The 15,220-nt window shown below is 37.5% G+C and overlaps 2 protein-coding genes across 5 annotated transcripts in view; both read right to left on the bottom strand.

Annotated features, from left to right (window-relative positions):
* Positions 1-1,210: 1,210 nt before the first annotated feature.
* On the bottom strand, positions 1,211-2,798 carry LOC135073952 (uncharacterized). The gene is made up of 2 exons (XM_063968221.1): positions 2,707-2,798; positions 1,211-2,607 (listed from the first exon to the last, which is right to left on the bottom strand). Exons 1-2 carry the CDS (start codon positions 2,755-2,757, stop codon positions 1,438-1,440), a joined length of 1,221 nt encoding a protein of 406 aa, XP_063824291.1. The 5' UTR covers positions 2,758-2,798; the 3' UTR covers positions 1,211-1,437.
* A 312-nt stretch (positions 2,799-3,110) lies between these two features.
* The window catches only part of LOC135073917 (protein draper), a 31,571-nt gene continuing 19,461 nt past the window's right edge, over positions 3,111-15,220 (bottom strand). Inside the window, exons 12-20 of one of the 4 annotated variants that reach the window (XR_010257725.1) lie at positions 14,619-14,822; positions 13,777-13,932; positions 12,407-12,583; positions 11,297-11,464; positions 10,029-10,187; positions 8,624-8,791; positions 7,260-7,400; positions 6,004-6,363; positions 3,111-5,747 (exon numbers count right to left, since the gene is read on the bottom strand). Coding sequence is in view for 2 of the 4 variants with exons in the window: in XM_063968168.1 (XP_063824238.1) it covers positions 6,065-6,363; positions 7,260-7,400; positions 8,624-8,791; positions 10,029-10,187; positions 11,297-11,464; positions 12,407-12,583; positions 13,777-13,932; positions 14,619-14,822 (1,472 nt within the window). In the remaining 2 variants the exon portion in view is untranslated. Of the gene's footprint in view, positions 6,364-7,259; positions 7,401-8,623; positions 8,792-10,028; positions 10,188-11,296; positions 11,465-12,406; positions 12,584-13,776; positions 13,933-14,618; positions 14,823-15,220 lie in introns of all 4 variants that reach the window. The other 3 variants (XR_010257724.1, XM_063968169.1, XM_063968168.1) reach the window with 3 other exon arrangements.

Below are 15,220 nucleotides of genomic sequence, written 5' to 3' on the forward strand. Positions count from 1 at the left end.
AAGAGAATGAACGAAACACCACCAAATGAATATTGTCTGTGTTCAACAACAATCTAGCTAATAGACGTAGTAAACATAGATCTTTACTTAAGCTCCATCATACAATATACGTAATCTCCTATGTGCACCTCGCTTAATCTAATAAGGATGCGTATTGTTTTGTTTTATAGCGCTTAAGTAGGCATCGAAATCAGAAGTATTTTTAAGAATAGACTCTAGCTGTAAGATCCCACCTATTTTGAAAAACTTTGTCGTTGTAATATCATTTAGGTGAAATCCCTCGACTCTTCTAAGCAATTCTTACTTAGTTATGTTTGTCGTAGAATAGAACATGTACTACACTAAAATAAAGTTATATCGATTTTATTATTTATAAGGAAACATAGGAATCGAAACCAACGTAACGCCGACATTTATGGAATTTACAAAGCAGTTTTGAAAGAATTGTTGGCTTCGGAAAATTAAGTTAACAATGTATTTATAATATAAAATATCTACTGCACATTTACAAAGAAACCAATGTAAAATTATCCTTATGATAATAAGTACAACATAACGATTTACTTTAAGTGATGATTGCTCAATTTTATGAATGGGTATCTATTTCGCTACTGGATCACCAATCTAGTATATAAATCTGATTATGTTGTTATAATCATTTTAACTTGTGTAAATACAATTTCCTTTCTTGAAAATAAATATATCCAAACTTTCGGTTATGGATTTCAACAATGTTGAATATATAAATATATTGTTTATGTAAATATATTTTCCATGGGCACGGAAAATCTGTGTCAAACTACAGACAGGAATTGAAAATGAAGAGAATGTATTTAATATAAAATGAAAGAAGATTAACAAAACACTTTTAAATATATTTGTACAAAAATAAATAACGTATATAAACAGTTAACGTAAAGGCTTTTCATGTCACAACAAATAAAGATGATAAATATATCGAAGAGTCACTCGAATACAAGCATACCTAGGGAACGTATTGGTGCATAGTAAAACCCTTAATGTGAATGAATAAATTATTCTAGTAAATAAGTACTGAGCACATTGGACTGCTCGCGGTAGAGTAGCGCAGCTCAATTGTAGAGAAATAAGTTTGTAATTACCTATTTATATTGTTAATAAAACCGTTATACATAGAAAGGTTGTTTCATTTTTCATGTTTTCTGGTTCATGGACGATCGACCAATACCCAACTTAGTATTTGTTGGTAGCAATTATTTTTATAATAAAAAAAAACAGTCAATAATGGTATTGTTTATTTAATACTATCATCTAATTACTAATTGTCATGGTTTTCTAGGCATATTGTCACATAATTCTAAAAATAAATTACGACTGTAAAGTTAGGAAAAATAAGTCTAAAAAGTTATATTATATTTATAACATATAACCTACTCAACCTACAGAAAACGATTTATTTTATGCAAATCCAAATAAGTCAGGGTCATCGAAGACACTAGTCCCGACATTGTCTACCTTTTTGAAATAGTCTTTCATAATGGCATCGTTTTGTTTGCTTTTTTCGATTAATGAAGTGGCCTCTTGGACAGCTTCTTTGTGAGCAGTACTGTCCTTGGGCGCCAATTGAAAAAACTGATGGTAATCTGGTAATTCTTCAGGATATTCCACATTCTTCTCCGTACTACTGGGTTTTACTGTAGTTGTCGTAACAACCACCTCATATTGTTGTGAAGATCCATCTGCAAATCTGAACGTCTTGCTAGTTTCATCCATAATTTTTTTTGCAACACCTTTAAACGTTAAAGGAAAATCCTTGGGATTTTTTATGATATCGCTATTATCTTTTTTAACTTCAGCCTTTTCAAGTTGTATTGGTTTTTCTTCTTTTTCTTCCATTTTTTCAAACTGGCTCTCGATTTCTGCAAATGCATCATCTGATTCTTTATCGGCAAGCGTTACTGTATTTGGTGTTAACATTTCGTCTCCACGCAAAACACTTAATATCTCGTTTAAGATGTGATGTATTTCCGTGGCTTGAGGAGTATTTTTGTGATTTAATTCAAATTCATGAAGTATTCTAATGTCGCCCCAAATGCCGTCTACTGTAGGGTTAGGATTCGATTCTACTTTTCTTAGTTCCCTTTTAACATCTTCGGATATGGTGCTTAGTTCGCGACGGAGCAAAGCTGTTATTTCAGGGAGTCTATCACTTTCGTGGACAATATTGGCCTTAGCTTTAAGTATGTTTTTATGAGCATCATTTTTATCAATAAGATCCAACATTTTATTATGTACGTTACTGACAGATTCGTCAATTTCTTTTGATACTCGTTCCGACAAAGATTTTTCATTTGAATCAGTTTTAGATACGTAAGATGAAATAATTGTGTCTTCCTTTTTGGCTTCTACATAGGTTGATGTATCTTTATTATTAAATCCTCTACATCTTGTATCATAATCTGATGACTCATGAAAAATTCCACCCAAGGCTAACACTTGTTTCACTGCTAGAATTGTGCATCCGATAGTTTCCCGAACGTCCACAACCACGTCGCTTAGGAGTTTCCCGAAGCTACTTTCTACTGAAGACATAACTCCTCGAAATTCATCAAAAAACGACGCAGATGTCTGAAAACAAAAGTATAATTAACAGGTCATTTCGTTGATAATTTACAAATGCATATTAAATCACATAAAGTAGGTCCAAAAACATGTTGACTTGCATACCTGCGTAAATAATACACAGAAGAAAATCACCTTCCACTTCATGGCAAACATAAATGATTGAATAGTTCCAACATGTATTCTTGCAAGTGTAAGCCAGACTTATGAACGTAGCTTATTTCAACTCTTTAATATATTCTAGGAACTTATTTCTGTTTGTTTATGCTGGGTACGACACGCGATACGATGGAATCGAAACACTTGGGCAAATATTTAGCGTCTTACTACGTTAGACTGCTTCCATAAAGCAAATTATAAGAAATATCGTAAAAATAAGCATGGTTACTATGGAACATTCTTGCAACAATGAATGTAGGTACTACTACGGACGCTAATAGGTAACGGTAAATATTTAATTTAAAACGTCAGAAAATAGAATAAACAAACGTCACAAATAAAACAAAGTATTTATGTTAATGAGCTCATTTATTCACTTATTATTATATCACAAACTTTACGTTTAGTGCAGCAAAGTAGGTTCATTTACTTATTTAAAGTGTTCTTGAATTTTTGTTAATTACAGAAAAAATGTATTTAACAAAAATTTAATACCTCAAACGCAGATCTATAATATTGCATAATTGGTTGATGAATAGATATTGACTATATTGTACATGAAGTTGTAAGAAAACCTATTTTCTTGTTTAAGCAGTATAAGTGTAAGTTCGTGTACCTGTATTTCAATTTACTTAGAATCACAATTTAAGTGGAATAGTAATATTTAGGCACAATGGCACATTAAACTTACACTTAGGATACATGACGTCACGTAAGTTTTATTACTCCTATTTAAATTTAAACAATGTAAAAGTTATAAAACATGAAAGGGTAGATTGATTTAATTAATTTCTTAAAATTAATAGTAAATAATATTTTTAATATCATATTTAAAAAAGTTTTTTCCACAGTCCATCTTAAGATTTATAAGTCAAGATCACAAATATTATATTTATTTAGTGTTGTGTTGTACCTTTCAACACAAAGCCATTACATAATTTTAAGATTATTGAATTCATAAAATATACCAATAAGTACACAGCATTGCATGCACTTTAACTTAATAATGTAAATAAAAATTTACATTACAAACATTATTAAAAAACAATACTAGTTTGTTACATTTTATGCTTGTAACTGTAAAGTAATATTTCATACCATTATCGTGCATGCGTGACCGTAAACAAATGCCAGTACTTTGTGAGATGTAATGTTATAAAGATACCATTATAGTACCTACATTTACAATACACATTTATGATCTCAAAAAACAAATCCAGCTTTAGGTGCTATGCCAGTTACCATACTTCTTAAAAACCGAAAATAATTTAAAGTCCATGCTATATTACAAGCTCAAGCTGACCCGGAAGTACCTACTTACAAGTGTTACATTTTATATCGATACAAAATAAAATGCACGAACATTTGTAAAATATACACCAACTTATGAAATACGTATCAAAACAAAGTAATCGTTTAAATAATTTACATCAGCCAGTAGCATCGGAAACTGAAATAATTCTAGTTTCCAAGACACTGATGCAATAATTCATACGCTTGCAATACAGTATACAGTATTGTCGCTTGAACACATTTTAATTTACATTATCATCTAAGTAATAAGAAATACCCCTACGTGATGCACATTTAAAAAATGCTTTATAAAATTATTGTTGTGACCTTGTAATTTATCCCCATTTAACAGCTGCATTGTATCCATCCACATTACTAATCGTATTTTTTTTACTTTTTGTATTCTTGGAACATATTATATGCCTTAACTCAGCACTCTGCATATAAAAATAAGGATGTTGTCTAAAATTTTTATTTGTAGGATTCGTGTTTTACTATTTCTAAAGTTCATCCATGCTGTTTAGAATATTTCATAGTTGGATTTACGCCCTTTAATAATTTGGCACTTTTTGAGCACAATCGGTAATTGCTTTCGATCTTACATACATTTTCTAAAGTATTAAATAGATATAGTTTTTTAAATCCTAACACCAAACTAAAATGTAAAATGTTCTTTAAATAATTCTAAAATGATATAGTTGCTATAAACTTATCTATTATGTGTCGTGATTAAAGTGTAAATAATAAAAATATAAATTTGATTAAAAACAACATCATAAGATTTGAAAAACTGTATAAAGTGTAAATAATTGAATATGGTAACAGTGGAATGTGATTGCTGTCCTTTACTTCTGTCGATAAGACCTTTTATAATAACAATAATAAAAATAATTGAAGTAACATTGTTTTAATTAGATTAAGGTTACACGTATTTTCCAAAACATAAAATATTATAGCAAAATGCATATTTTTTATTATTAATTAAAAACCGAAAGCATTTGATCCCTTGATCCCTCAAAGTAATATTGTATGGAATTTACTTTGCGTTTTTAAATACATGTAAATTGTTTTTATCTACCTTTAAAATCCACTATGTACCTACTTCCTCGTATAGGAATACTTTCAATCATTTACTTGATCATTTTGATGTTACTTTATGGTTTTGATCATTTTACATAAACATAATTCATTTCCAACAACAAAATAACAAATATCAGAATATACATGATTGATATAGTATACATTAACTCTATTTTTAATATCAAATAAATTGCGTAAAATAACAATATTTTTAAAGTAATATCAATATAATATTTTTATCATGTACTTCTACCTAATTACGATATTTCGATTCGATATGTACGTCATTTACACGTAATACAATTTCAACAGAAACGGGCCAATACACAATCTTATTTAGATTTAACATTTTTATCGATTCCAAATAAACTCTAATCGCGACAATATGGCATCGTCACTCGTAACCGTCGAACTACTTCAACACAATAAATAAATAATACAGAATATAATTCATTTAAAGCATCGCACTACTAGTTAAAAGTATAATTACAAAAGCGGGAAGAGATCATTCACCGAAATAATTCACGAGACGCACCGGTCGCATCATAAAAACGCTCAAAGGAGCCGCTACAAAAATATCTTTCGACCAACGGGCAGTACAAAATATAAAGGTACTTTAAGGCCTATTCAGACCTAAGCGGTATTCGCTACCGTCTGCGGCAGAGAAAACCCAGTGGGTATGCGGTAATAATACTGTTTAGACCTAAGCGATATTCGCTACCGTCTGCCATGTACCTCTACCCACAGCGGCAGCGAATATCGCTCAGGTCGCTCTAGCCGCGATACTTGATACTAAATAACTGAGCGAAACCCGCGCGGTATGTACCTCTACCCACAGCGGCAGCGAATATCGCTCAGGTTTGAATAGGCCTTTAATGCTATCGTATCTCCTTCGACACTAACCTCCGAGAGTGGATCACAGTCCCGGGCGTCAAGGTAAAGCCGGGGTCTCGTCGCGCGGCGGGGTGGCTTCCCTGGCGGGGGGGAGAGGGAGGGTGTCCTCGTCCCTCGTCGGGGGGACGGGTGGTGTTTCCTCGAGGGGGGAGGCGGGGCGGTCGAGGCCGCGGGGGGGCGGCGCGGGCGCCACGTTAAGCTTGGGCAGCGGCGGGATGGACGGCGGCGGGGAGGCCGCGGGCGAGGCGGCGGCCGGGAAGCCGTTGGCCATCCTCTGGTAGTGCTGCTTCCACTTGTTGACCGGCGGCGTGTAGTTTAGGTGGTCGTACTCCATTTCTGGAATAAAAATTGACGTTGAGAAACTTCTCGATATAAATAGGACAATGATCAAGTTCCACATACGATTAGAGTGTAGACCTGTAAGCTCAAACGATGAATTCATCATCATCATCTCAGCCATAGGACATCCACTGCTGAACATAGGCATCCCCCAATGCTTTCCATGCTGCCCGGTTGGTAGCGGCCACCCACAAGGTAAACCGACGACATCATAAAGGTAGCAGGAAGGCGCTGGACGCAGGCCGCTACCCAATTCAACGATATTGAAGAACTAGCTTTCCGCCCGTGGCTTCGCTAGCGTGGAATTTTGCCTGTTACAGAAAAACATTATCGCGCGCGTCACTGTTTCAAAAACCGGGATGAAAACTATTCTATGTCCTTTCCCGGGACTCAAGCTATCTCTATGCCAAATTTCATCAAATTCGGTTGAGTGGTTTAGGCGTGAAAGCAAGCCAGACAGGCAGAGTTACTTTCGCAATTATAATATTAATTAGTATAGAATAGATAAGCAAAATTAAATTAATAGAATCTCCATTCCTAATATTGTCGATATAAAAATTTCTTTATTTTTAGGTTTAAAGAACATTTATTTCTCATTAAAAACATTACAGTTACTTACATGAGAAATTAACAAATTTTATGTAGGTAGATAATTTACAAGTTGTCCAATTATAGCCAGAACAAGCAGAATAAGATGTACTTCTGCGGGAACCGTCCTAACAAACCTGTACTTACGTGAACTTTGTTGTACATACGTATAAACACTCAGTTTTCTAGGTTTACATTACTGTGAATAAAACTAAGTTGTACATTACTGTACATACATACAGTTTTTTCTTCTTTCAATAAGATAAAGTTAATACAATTCGTATAACGATATTAAAACAACTTACCGTAGCCCTCCTTGTGCTTTATCTCGTCGTAGACGTGATCCAACTTATTGTCATCGTCAATAAAGTGGTATAGGTTAGGATTGTTCGCATCCGCGTCCTTGTTCTTCAGGGATGACAGCGGATCGTAGGTGCTCGACGATGCTATAGTGAAAACAATTATGATAGGGATTTCATTTTTGTAGTTATTACAATATGTATGTATAGCCTGACCAGGAACATAAAAACCCTGGCATAGAGGCGCGTCAATTGCATTTGATAGTGCAACACTGAGTACAGTCGTACCTGTGTTAAATTAATAGGCTAACTTTATGTATCAGGATTCAGGATTACGGGCTAATTTGATATTTTCATAAATTAACGAAAAAATATTATTATAGGTAACCTGGTTTAAATAAATTAAATGAAACCATCAATCGAGCTGGTAGGATTTATTTTATTATTCATCATTAATCAAATTCAGAACTTGAATATTCAACTGCAATGTCTGCTCATGAACGCTTCAAACTCGGTACTTCTTTCCCAATTCCATAAAATTCAACACGAAAGTGACAAAAAAATTTAAAATAGGTAGGTAACTAGTTGAAATTGAAACAAACCACAGCTAATTTTCATAGTGGTCTGTACTATACGATACATGTCAGTCAATTTAACAACCTTTGTCGGAAACATTATTCAATGAAAATATTGTCCGAACTCTTAGTATTTCTCTTCGACAAATACTTTAACACATTGTGAACATTTTTCTTTCACGACTATAAAAAGATTTTAGCAATTTAATTCACAAAATCAATTGCGCACATATAAAATAAAGTTTGTTTACACTTTGACAGCAATAGACTGACATGCAAGGTGACATGTCAATGAAGTTTTCAGTTATAGATGACCCACGCTGAACTGTCCCACCAAACTCAATGACAGGGGGGCGCTACCATCGTTCAACTATATGGTTTCCAACATGGCAAAAATCTGAACCAGCGATCCGGTATTGACGGTGGCGCCCCACTGTCAATGTCATCGACAGGACAGTCCAGTATTTTGGAACTATACTGTTGCCATTAAAAGAAATTAGTACCATTAGTTTTCCGCAACATGGCGAGGGTTTTTATGTTCCTGGTCGGGCTATAATAATAATACTATGTTAGTCAAAACTGTGTACAACTCACACAATAATGTCTCAGTTGAAGTTAATATCGCGAAGTATGTAACAACTAGACAAAATGTCTGGGCCAATAATACTAAACAAAGTACTCAAGGACTACAATGTTCTCGTGATAATTTATCTATGCTTTTTAGTACACTTAGCTAATGCATTTTGTGCTATTGCTTAATTTAAAACAAACAACGAAAATACAGTGTGATCTTACTGTCAGTAGAACCGCTGGCTCGCATTCGCAGTTTTTCCATCGTCGTGTTGTTCAGTTTGCCGCCCAAGTTGTTAAGTATTTGGTTGGCGTTGTTGAGCAGTGTGGTCGAGTCGTCGCCGCGCGTCGACCCTTGGAACGAATAAACTGGGTTGTCGAAGTGTTGTTGTTCTGTAATGTTAATGATGATGGTAAGCATAGGAATTTGTGACTAAATATTTGTGGCTTGCTTTTGTATGTGTGGGAAAGTGTGCTCACTGAGACAAATATTCAAGACACGTCTGTTAAACACGACGTTGGGCGTCGCTGTCAGACATTTTACACATCTGATGCTATGTCGATTTATGAACGAAGTCACATAGCATTTCTAGCAGCGACTCGTGGGATATTTGACAAGTTTAAGCCAATATAGAACCAAATAGGATACCTATCATTTGGATCAACCACCTGAAGATGACAGGGGCTCGATGAAAAAAGTGAGACGTTTTAGAAGAGTTTAATCTTTGGCATTATGGGGTATTGTTTGTCTCTCAGAGATCAAGCAGTGAACTGATGATTATGGGTTGAAGATAGCCGGCGTTTGGTGACAGCATACCATGGACTAAGATAACTCATTAGTTCAAGCTGCATAATCATGGATTTTAGTTCTAGCGCTTAAAGGTACGGGAGCGGCATGGTAGGGGTGACATTGATATAGACCCAATATATGAACCCGTGACATTGACAGGGGGGCGCCATCGTCAATACTGGATCGCTGGTTCCGGTTTTTACCATGTTGGAAACAAAGCATAAAATCTGAAGCAAAATCTAAAGTCTCGCTGACGTTTAACGTCTCAAAAACGCCCTCCCGTGCCGCTCCCATACCTCAGGCACTGACTGAGTTAATCGCTAAACCTAATAACATAATATCTCATTAGTCCATGCTGTATACACATATCAGAATTGAAAAAGAGGCTGACGAAGGTGACTGAGTTTCTTCCGCTAATTCTTCTCAGCACCAGTCCATTGTTGTCGAAGTGGTGGTAGGGCAAGCTATATTTGGGACTTGTATAAGTGCCCTAGAAAGTGTCTATACAGGGTGTTAGGTAAATGGGCATATGAGCCGACACTAGCTCATGTTAACATGGTCATATAAATGGTATGGTGAAGTCAGAAAAATATCTTCATTTTAATTTTTTTAATTTTCATACAAAATAAATTTTATAAAAACCGATTTGTTTAAAATGATTGAAATTGATGAAAATTAGAATGATTTGTCCAAAATTAAAATGATGATATCCAACTGACTTCACCATACCATTTACATGCCCATGTTAACATGGGCTAGTGTCGGCTCATATACCCATTTACCTAACACCCTGTATACTGTATAAACCATTAAAATTTCATTTCATATCGCGGGCTGTACCTGGCTGCGAGTGCGGCGAGGCGGTGTAGTGCACGTGCGCGATCTCGCGCTTGAGGTGGCGCACGCGCTTGCGGTAGTACAGCAGCACCAGCACGGCGCAGCAGCAGCACAGCAGCGACAGCACCACCATCGCCACCGTCAGCCCGCTCGACGAGCCTGCTGCCAACAACCGATACTTAGTCTCAGTACTTACGCCCGTATTCACAAACATTACTATGAGGTCTCACAGTGCGCATGGACGCACAGGGTGACACACGAACCAATCACAGAGCTCTATTCAACGCTGTGCGTTCGATTTGCAGCTTAACTTAAGCAAGCATTGTTTGTGAATATGGGGGTTAGTATCTAAGTCTGAGTTGCACCACCTAACTTTGACCGTAACTATAACGATAACCGGCGTTTTTTGTATGGAGTTTGACAGATTTCTGACGTTTGTCAAAGTTAAAGTAAGATGGTGCAACCCAGCCTAAGTCTGAGTTGCACCATCTTATTTTAACTTTACTAAACGTCAAAAATTCATACAAAAACATCGGTTATCAATATAGTTAGGTATTGTTAAAGTTAGGCGGTGCAACTCAGCCTCAGTAGTGACAATACTACAGCTGAGTTGCACCACCTAACTTTAACGATAACCTGTGTTTTTGTTTAACAAATTTTTTACGTTTGTTAAAGTTAGAGTAAGATAGTGCACCCCAGCCTACGTAGATGCACAAGTATGACATAAAGTTCTAATATTTCCTCTAACTAAGCTATAAGAGGCACCACAGGAATTCACGAAACGGTAGTCCGACACCGATATCAGTTGGAAATGCAGGAAAAACAGATTGGTCCGATCTTATAGTGAAGACATAGAATAAGCAAACCCACTGTTCTAAGAAAATAGCACCATCGAAAACAATGCGTATTTTCAAACAGGTTACGATTAAAATAACTTGATTCATTTTATTTACAATTTACAATATGTCACGTCTACAGAAAAAACGACATTAAAAATTAAACAGACTCCAAAAAAGGTCACTAAAAATAGAAAAATAATTTACGTTATTTTATTTAATTAAGACAATCATAATGACTATGATTGATATTCTCGTAGTCGGTGCCAGTCTGCCAAATGCAAAGCTCAAGAAACGTACTTTTACAATTGAGAACCTCCTCCTTTTGTTGATGTCTGTTAAAAAAATAGTTACATTAATCTATCCGCAGACGAAACGAAAAGATTACATAAAAACCAGGCTTGAAACATATTTTTGTAAGAAGCCAGTGGTTACCTTCAGCGCGGCCGATGACCATGGGCTCGCTCGCGTGCACGTCGCAGTTGTCGCCGACGAAGTGGCGGTGGCAGGCGCAGCCGATGACGGGGTCGCACACCCAGTTGCCCGTCGCCGAGCAGTTGCACGCTTCCATGCAGTGGTCGCCGAAGTAGCCCTCGGGGCAGACTGGGGGAAATTATAAATTTGATTTAAGTAGCAGTCATAAAAAGCGACAGAAGTCAAAGATATCAAATGAGGTGTTCAATGCTATATTGATTGAATTCTTAGGTTCAACGAGTGTAACAGCGGTAGGTGGGTAAGGTTTTATTTATCTGTGATTTGTGGGCATTGAGCGCGACTCAAGGCTGACAACTGAATAATAATGACGAATGTCTACTGAACAGCACCTTAGAATTTAGAGCGCTAATCCAACGGATTTGTTAATTGTATAGATGTTCCACATTGAACTGTCCCACATGTGACATTGACAAGGGGCGCTACTCGATACTTGGTTACGATTTTTGCCACGTTGGAAAACACTGAACTGTAATTTGCTTTTAGCCATTTTATGTTTCAAAATCGTTCAACTATAATACTGGAAATACATTATATGCGTCACTTACATATTTCTAAAAGGGCGAAGATTTTACAATTCCGAGATAACACTTAGGCCGTCCCCAAACCGTCTGGCCAGTGAAGGGAGTGTATGCCAAATCCTCCAACTTGCCTCCGTTAAATTAGAGAGGGTCATCCTTCTACAATAAATACTGTGGCCTGCACAGCGAACACTTTGGCCTGATGACGATGATTTATTAGGCTCCATTTGTATACTCATTCTTATAAGATACACCATACAATAATACGTGGTAAATTCAGTGAACTGCTCCTGAATCAAATGTACCTACTACTGCCTTTTCTATTTATTTATATTAACCGGCAGACAGTGGTGACTGAGTTTGTTGCGGCGCTTCTTCTCAGCACTTGCCAAATGTTGGTCTCGAAGCGCTGGTAGGGTAAAAAGATTATGAGACATGTAGAGGCTCCTTAAGAGCAAAATGACGATTTGTAAGAACTATTTATTAGTCTAAACAAATAAAGAAATTGACTTTGACTTTGACATGTACTCACACTGCGTGCAGTAATCGCCGGTGTAGCCGGGCGGGCAGCGGCAGTTGCCGTCGGTGGCGCGGCAGGCGGCGCCACGCGCGCACCGGCAGGGCTGCGAGCACCCCGTGCCCCACCAGCCCGGCCCGCAGCCCACGTCGCAGCGCGCGCCGCGCCAGCCCGGCAGGCATTGGCACACCCCTGCGAGAGAAAAAATGATTACAATAACCCTGTTAAAGCCTCGTCTCTGAGCACGTAGAATTTTGTCCAATGACCCCAAGCTACCCATCCTTATCGTCGTCGTCGTCGTTTCAGCCGAAAGACGTCCACTGCTGGACAAAGGCCTCCCCCAAGGATTTCCACAAAGACCGGTCCTGCGCCGCTTGCATCCAGGTACTTCCCGCGACCTTCACCAGATCGTCGGTCCACCTAGTGGGAGGCCTGCCCACGCTACGTCTTCCAGCTCGTGGTCGCCACTCAAGAACTTTCCTGCCCATCCTTATCGCTCGCGCGTAATTATGTTGCTGTTGCGCTCGCACACTCACTGCGGGCGCCCGTCGCACAGTCGCGACAGCAATATAATTACGCGCGAGCGATAAGGATGGGTAGCTTGGGGTCTATGGACAATATTCTACGTGCTCAGCGTCCAGACTATAGAAAGAAAGACAGAAAAAACAACACTTAGTTAAGGGCAAAGAAGGTATTCGGAAAAAAAGTCAGAAATAGCACATAAATATTACAAGGAAATAAAAAGTGAACTGAACAATGCCACCCTGTCGCAACAGCGATAATTCGCAATTTTCTCACTCGTACAAACGACATCACATCAACACTGGAATCAGCCCGGCAGGCATTGGCATACCCCTACAAAATATTGGCATTAAAATAACCCTGTTTGTACAGACGACAGCACATCAAGATCCAGCCCGGCAGGCATTGGCACAGCCCTACAAATATTGGCATTAGAATAACCCTGTTTGTATTGTACAGACGACAGCACATCAAGACCCGGCCCGGTAGGCATTGGCACACCCCTGCATTAAAAACAATTTTATTGCATTACAAAAATCCTGCTTCTACTCTCACTACTTCTACTATCGCGATTATCACTCTGCACCGCGCTCCATCGCATAGGTCGCGTAATGAGAATTGAAGCTATTAAAAATTGTATACAGCAACCATGTTGCGTAGTCGTACTGACAAGTGCTTTTCGGTGTGAGTACGTATTCGCCTAAAAAAGTGCGATTATGGTATAAACATAACTCGAGCGCAAAGCTCTTTGTTGAACTGAACTTGACAGTGCATGTAATAGCGCCAATTTATCTGTGTATATCTTGTTTGTAGGTAGATGTTAATTAATTACGAATCAAAAAACAAATAAAGATATCACTGACCAGTAACATGATGACAATCAGCGCCGTTCTTGCAGTTGCATTTTCCTTCGCAGTTGACTCCGTACGTTCCGAGTGGACACGGGTACTCACAAGTGACCCCCGTGTAACCACTTGGACACGTGTAGAAGCCTGTCACGGGATCGCAAGTTGTGTTACCTGTAGTTGAAAGAAATACGGTAACAGTATTGCTTTGTTTCATAAACCTCAAAAGGAGTTGACACAACAGCTAGCCATTGTTGCGGCGATAAGCATGTTTGCTCAAACTTATATCACTTACGCACTTTGAACGGAAACAAATAAGAACATTTATCGCATTGTTTAATTCGAGCATTACTGCAATGGCAATGTGCAGCAATGGAAATAGCATTATTTTATCTGTGGCTTTGACAGTATGTGTTTGTTCTATACTGATAAAGGACAATGTGAGACTGTAGTGTGATCGAATATTTCAATTCATTTCTTGAACGCATTGGTAAATCCCACTTCGCACCACGACGAAGATAGCGTGACCACATATACCTAGCGTGAAATATTTATAATTTTATTTTAATAAATAGTAAAATAATTTTGTAATATTCATAATTATATTATGTATTTGCGTTAAAATGTCATAATGATTTATTGATCGTTAAAGAAAAACTTTTAGTGGCTCGTGTTTTAATGTTTCCCTACTTATACACACACAGTATATCAAAGCTTAATCTCTCCCATTTCGGGGAGTATTGCCCGTTTTAACAATTAATCCCTAATTTTTAAGTGACCCCTTATGCTAACATAGGAGTCACTTAAAAATTAGGGTATGATGGTGAAAACGGGCATAACACACAACCACCGATACTCACCGAGGTAGTTATTAGGGCAGCGCTGTGAGCATCCCGCGCCGTAAGTACCAGGCGGGCAGGGCTGGCTGCAGTTGCTTCCAGTCCAGCCGGCGGCGCACATGCATTGCCCGACCGAGTCACACGACGAGTTGTTCAAGCACTGGCACCGCTCGGAACACTGCTCGCCGTAGTACCCTTCAGGGCATTGGGTCTCGCACCTTACGCCTACAATAAAATCAGATACCCCATTCTAAACACACATAAAAAATAAGTGATTGTTAGTTTATTAAGATTTAGAATTTTTTAGTTTTTTAGGTGAAAGGTGATCAACCCACTCTTTAAATAAGCTTCCATGCCATTTAACAAAACTATTTATCATGTATTTGAGAAATATAAGAATAAATTAATAAATGGGTCTTGTGTCAAATAAACATTTATCTTGTTTCAATTAGCGTGTCTCCATGACACGAATTATTATTTCGAGATTAGCAAAAAATAAGTAGGTGAGTAGGTATTATTTCGGCTCAGAAATTTTACCGATTTGTAAATGTCAAAGATTAGTTAATTATCATCTAAGATCTAGTTCAATAATCTAAGAAGGTATATCTAATCTACATTAAATG

This window comes from Ostrinia nubilalis, chromosome 8, assembly GCF_963855985.1.
Source record: "Ostrinia nubilalis chromosome 8, ilOstNubi1.1, whole genome shotgun sequence".
Lineage (NCBI taxonomy): Eukaryota > Metazoa > Arthropoda > Insecta > Lepidoptera > Crambidae > Ostrinia > Ostrinia nubilalis.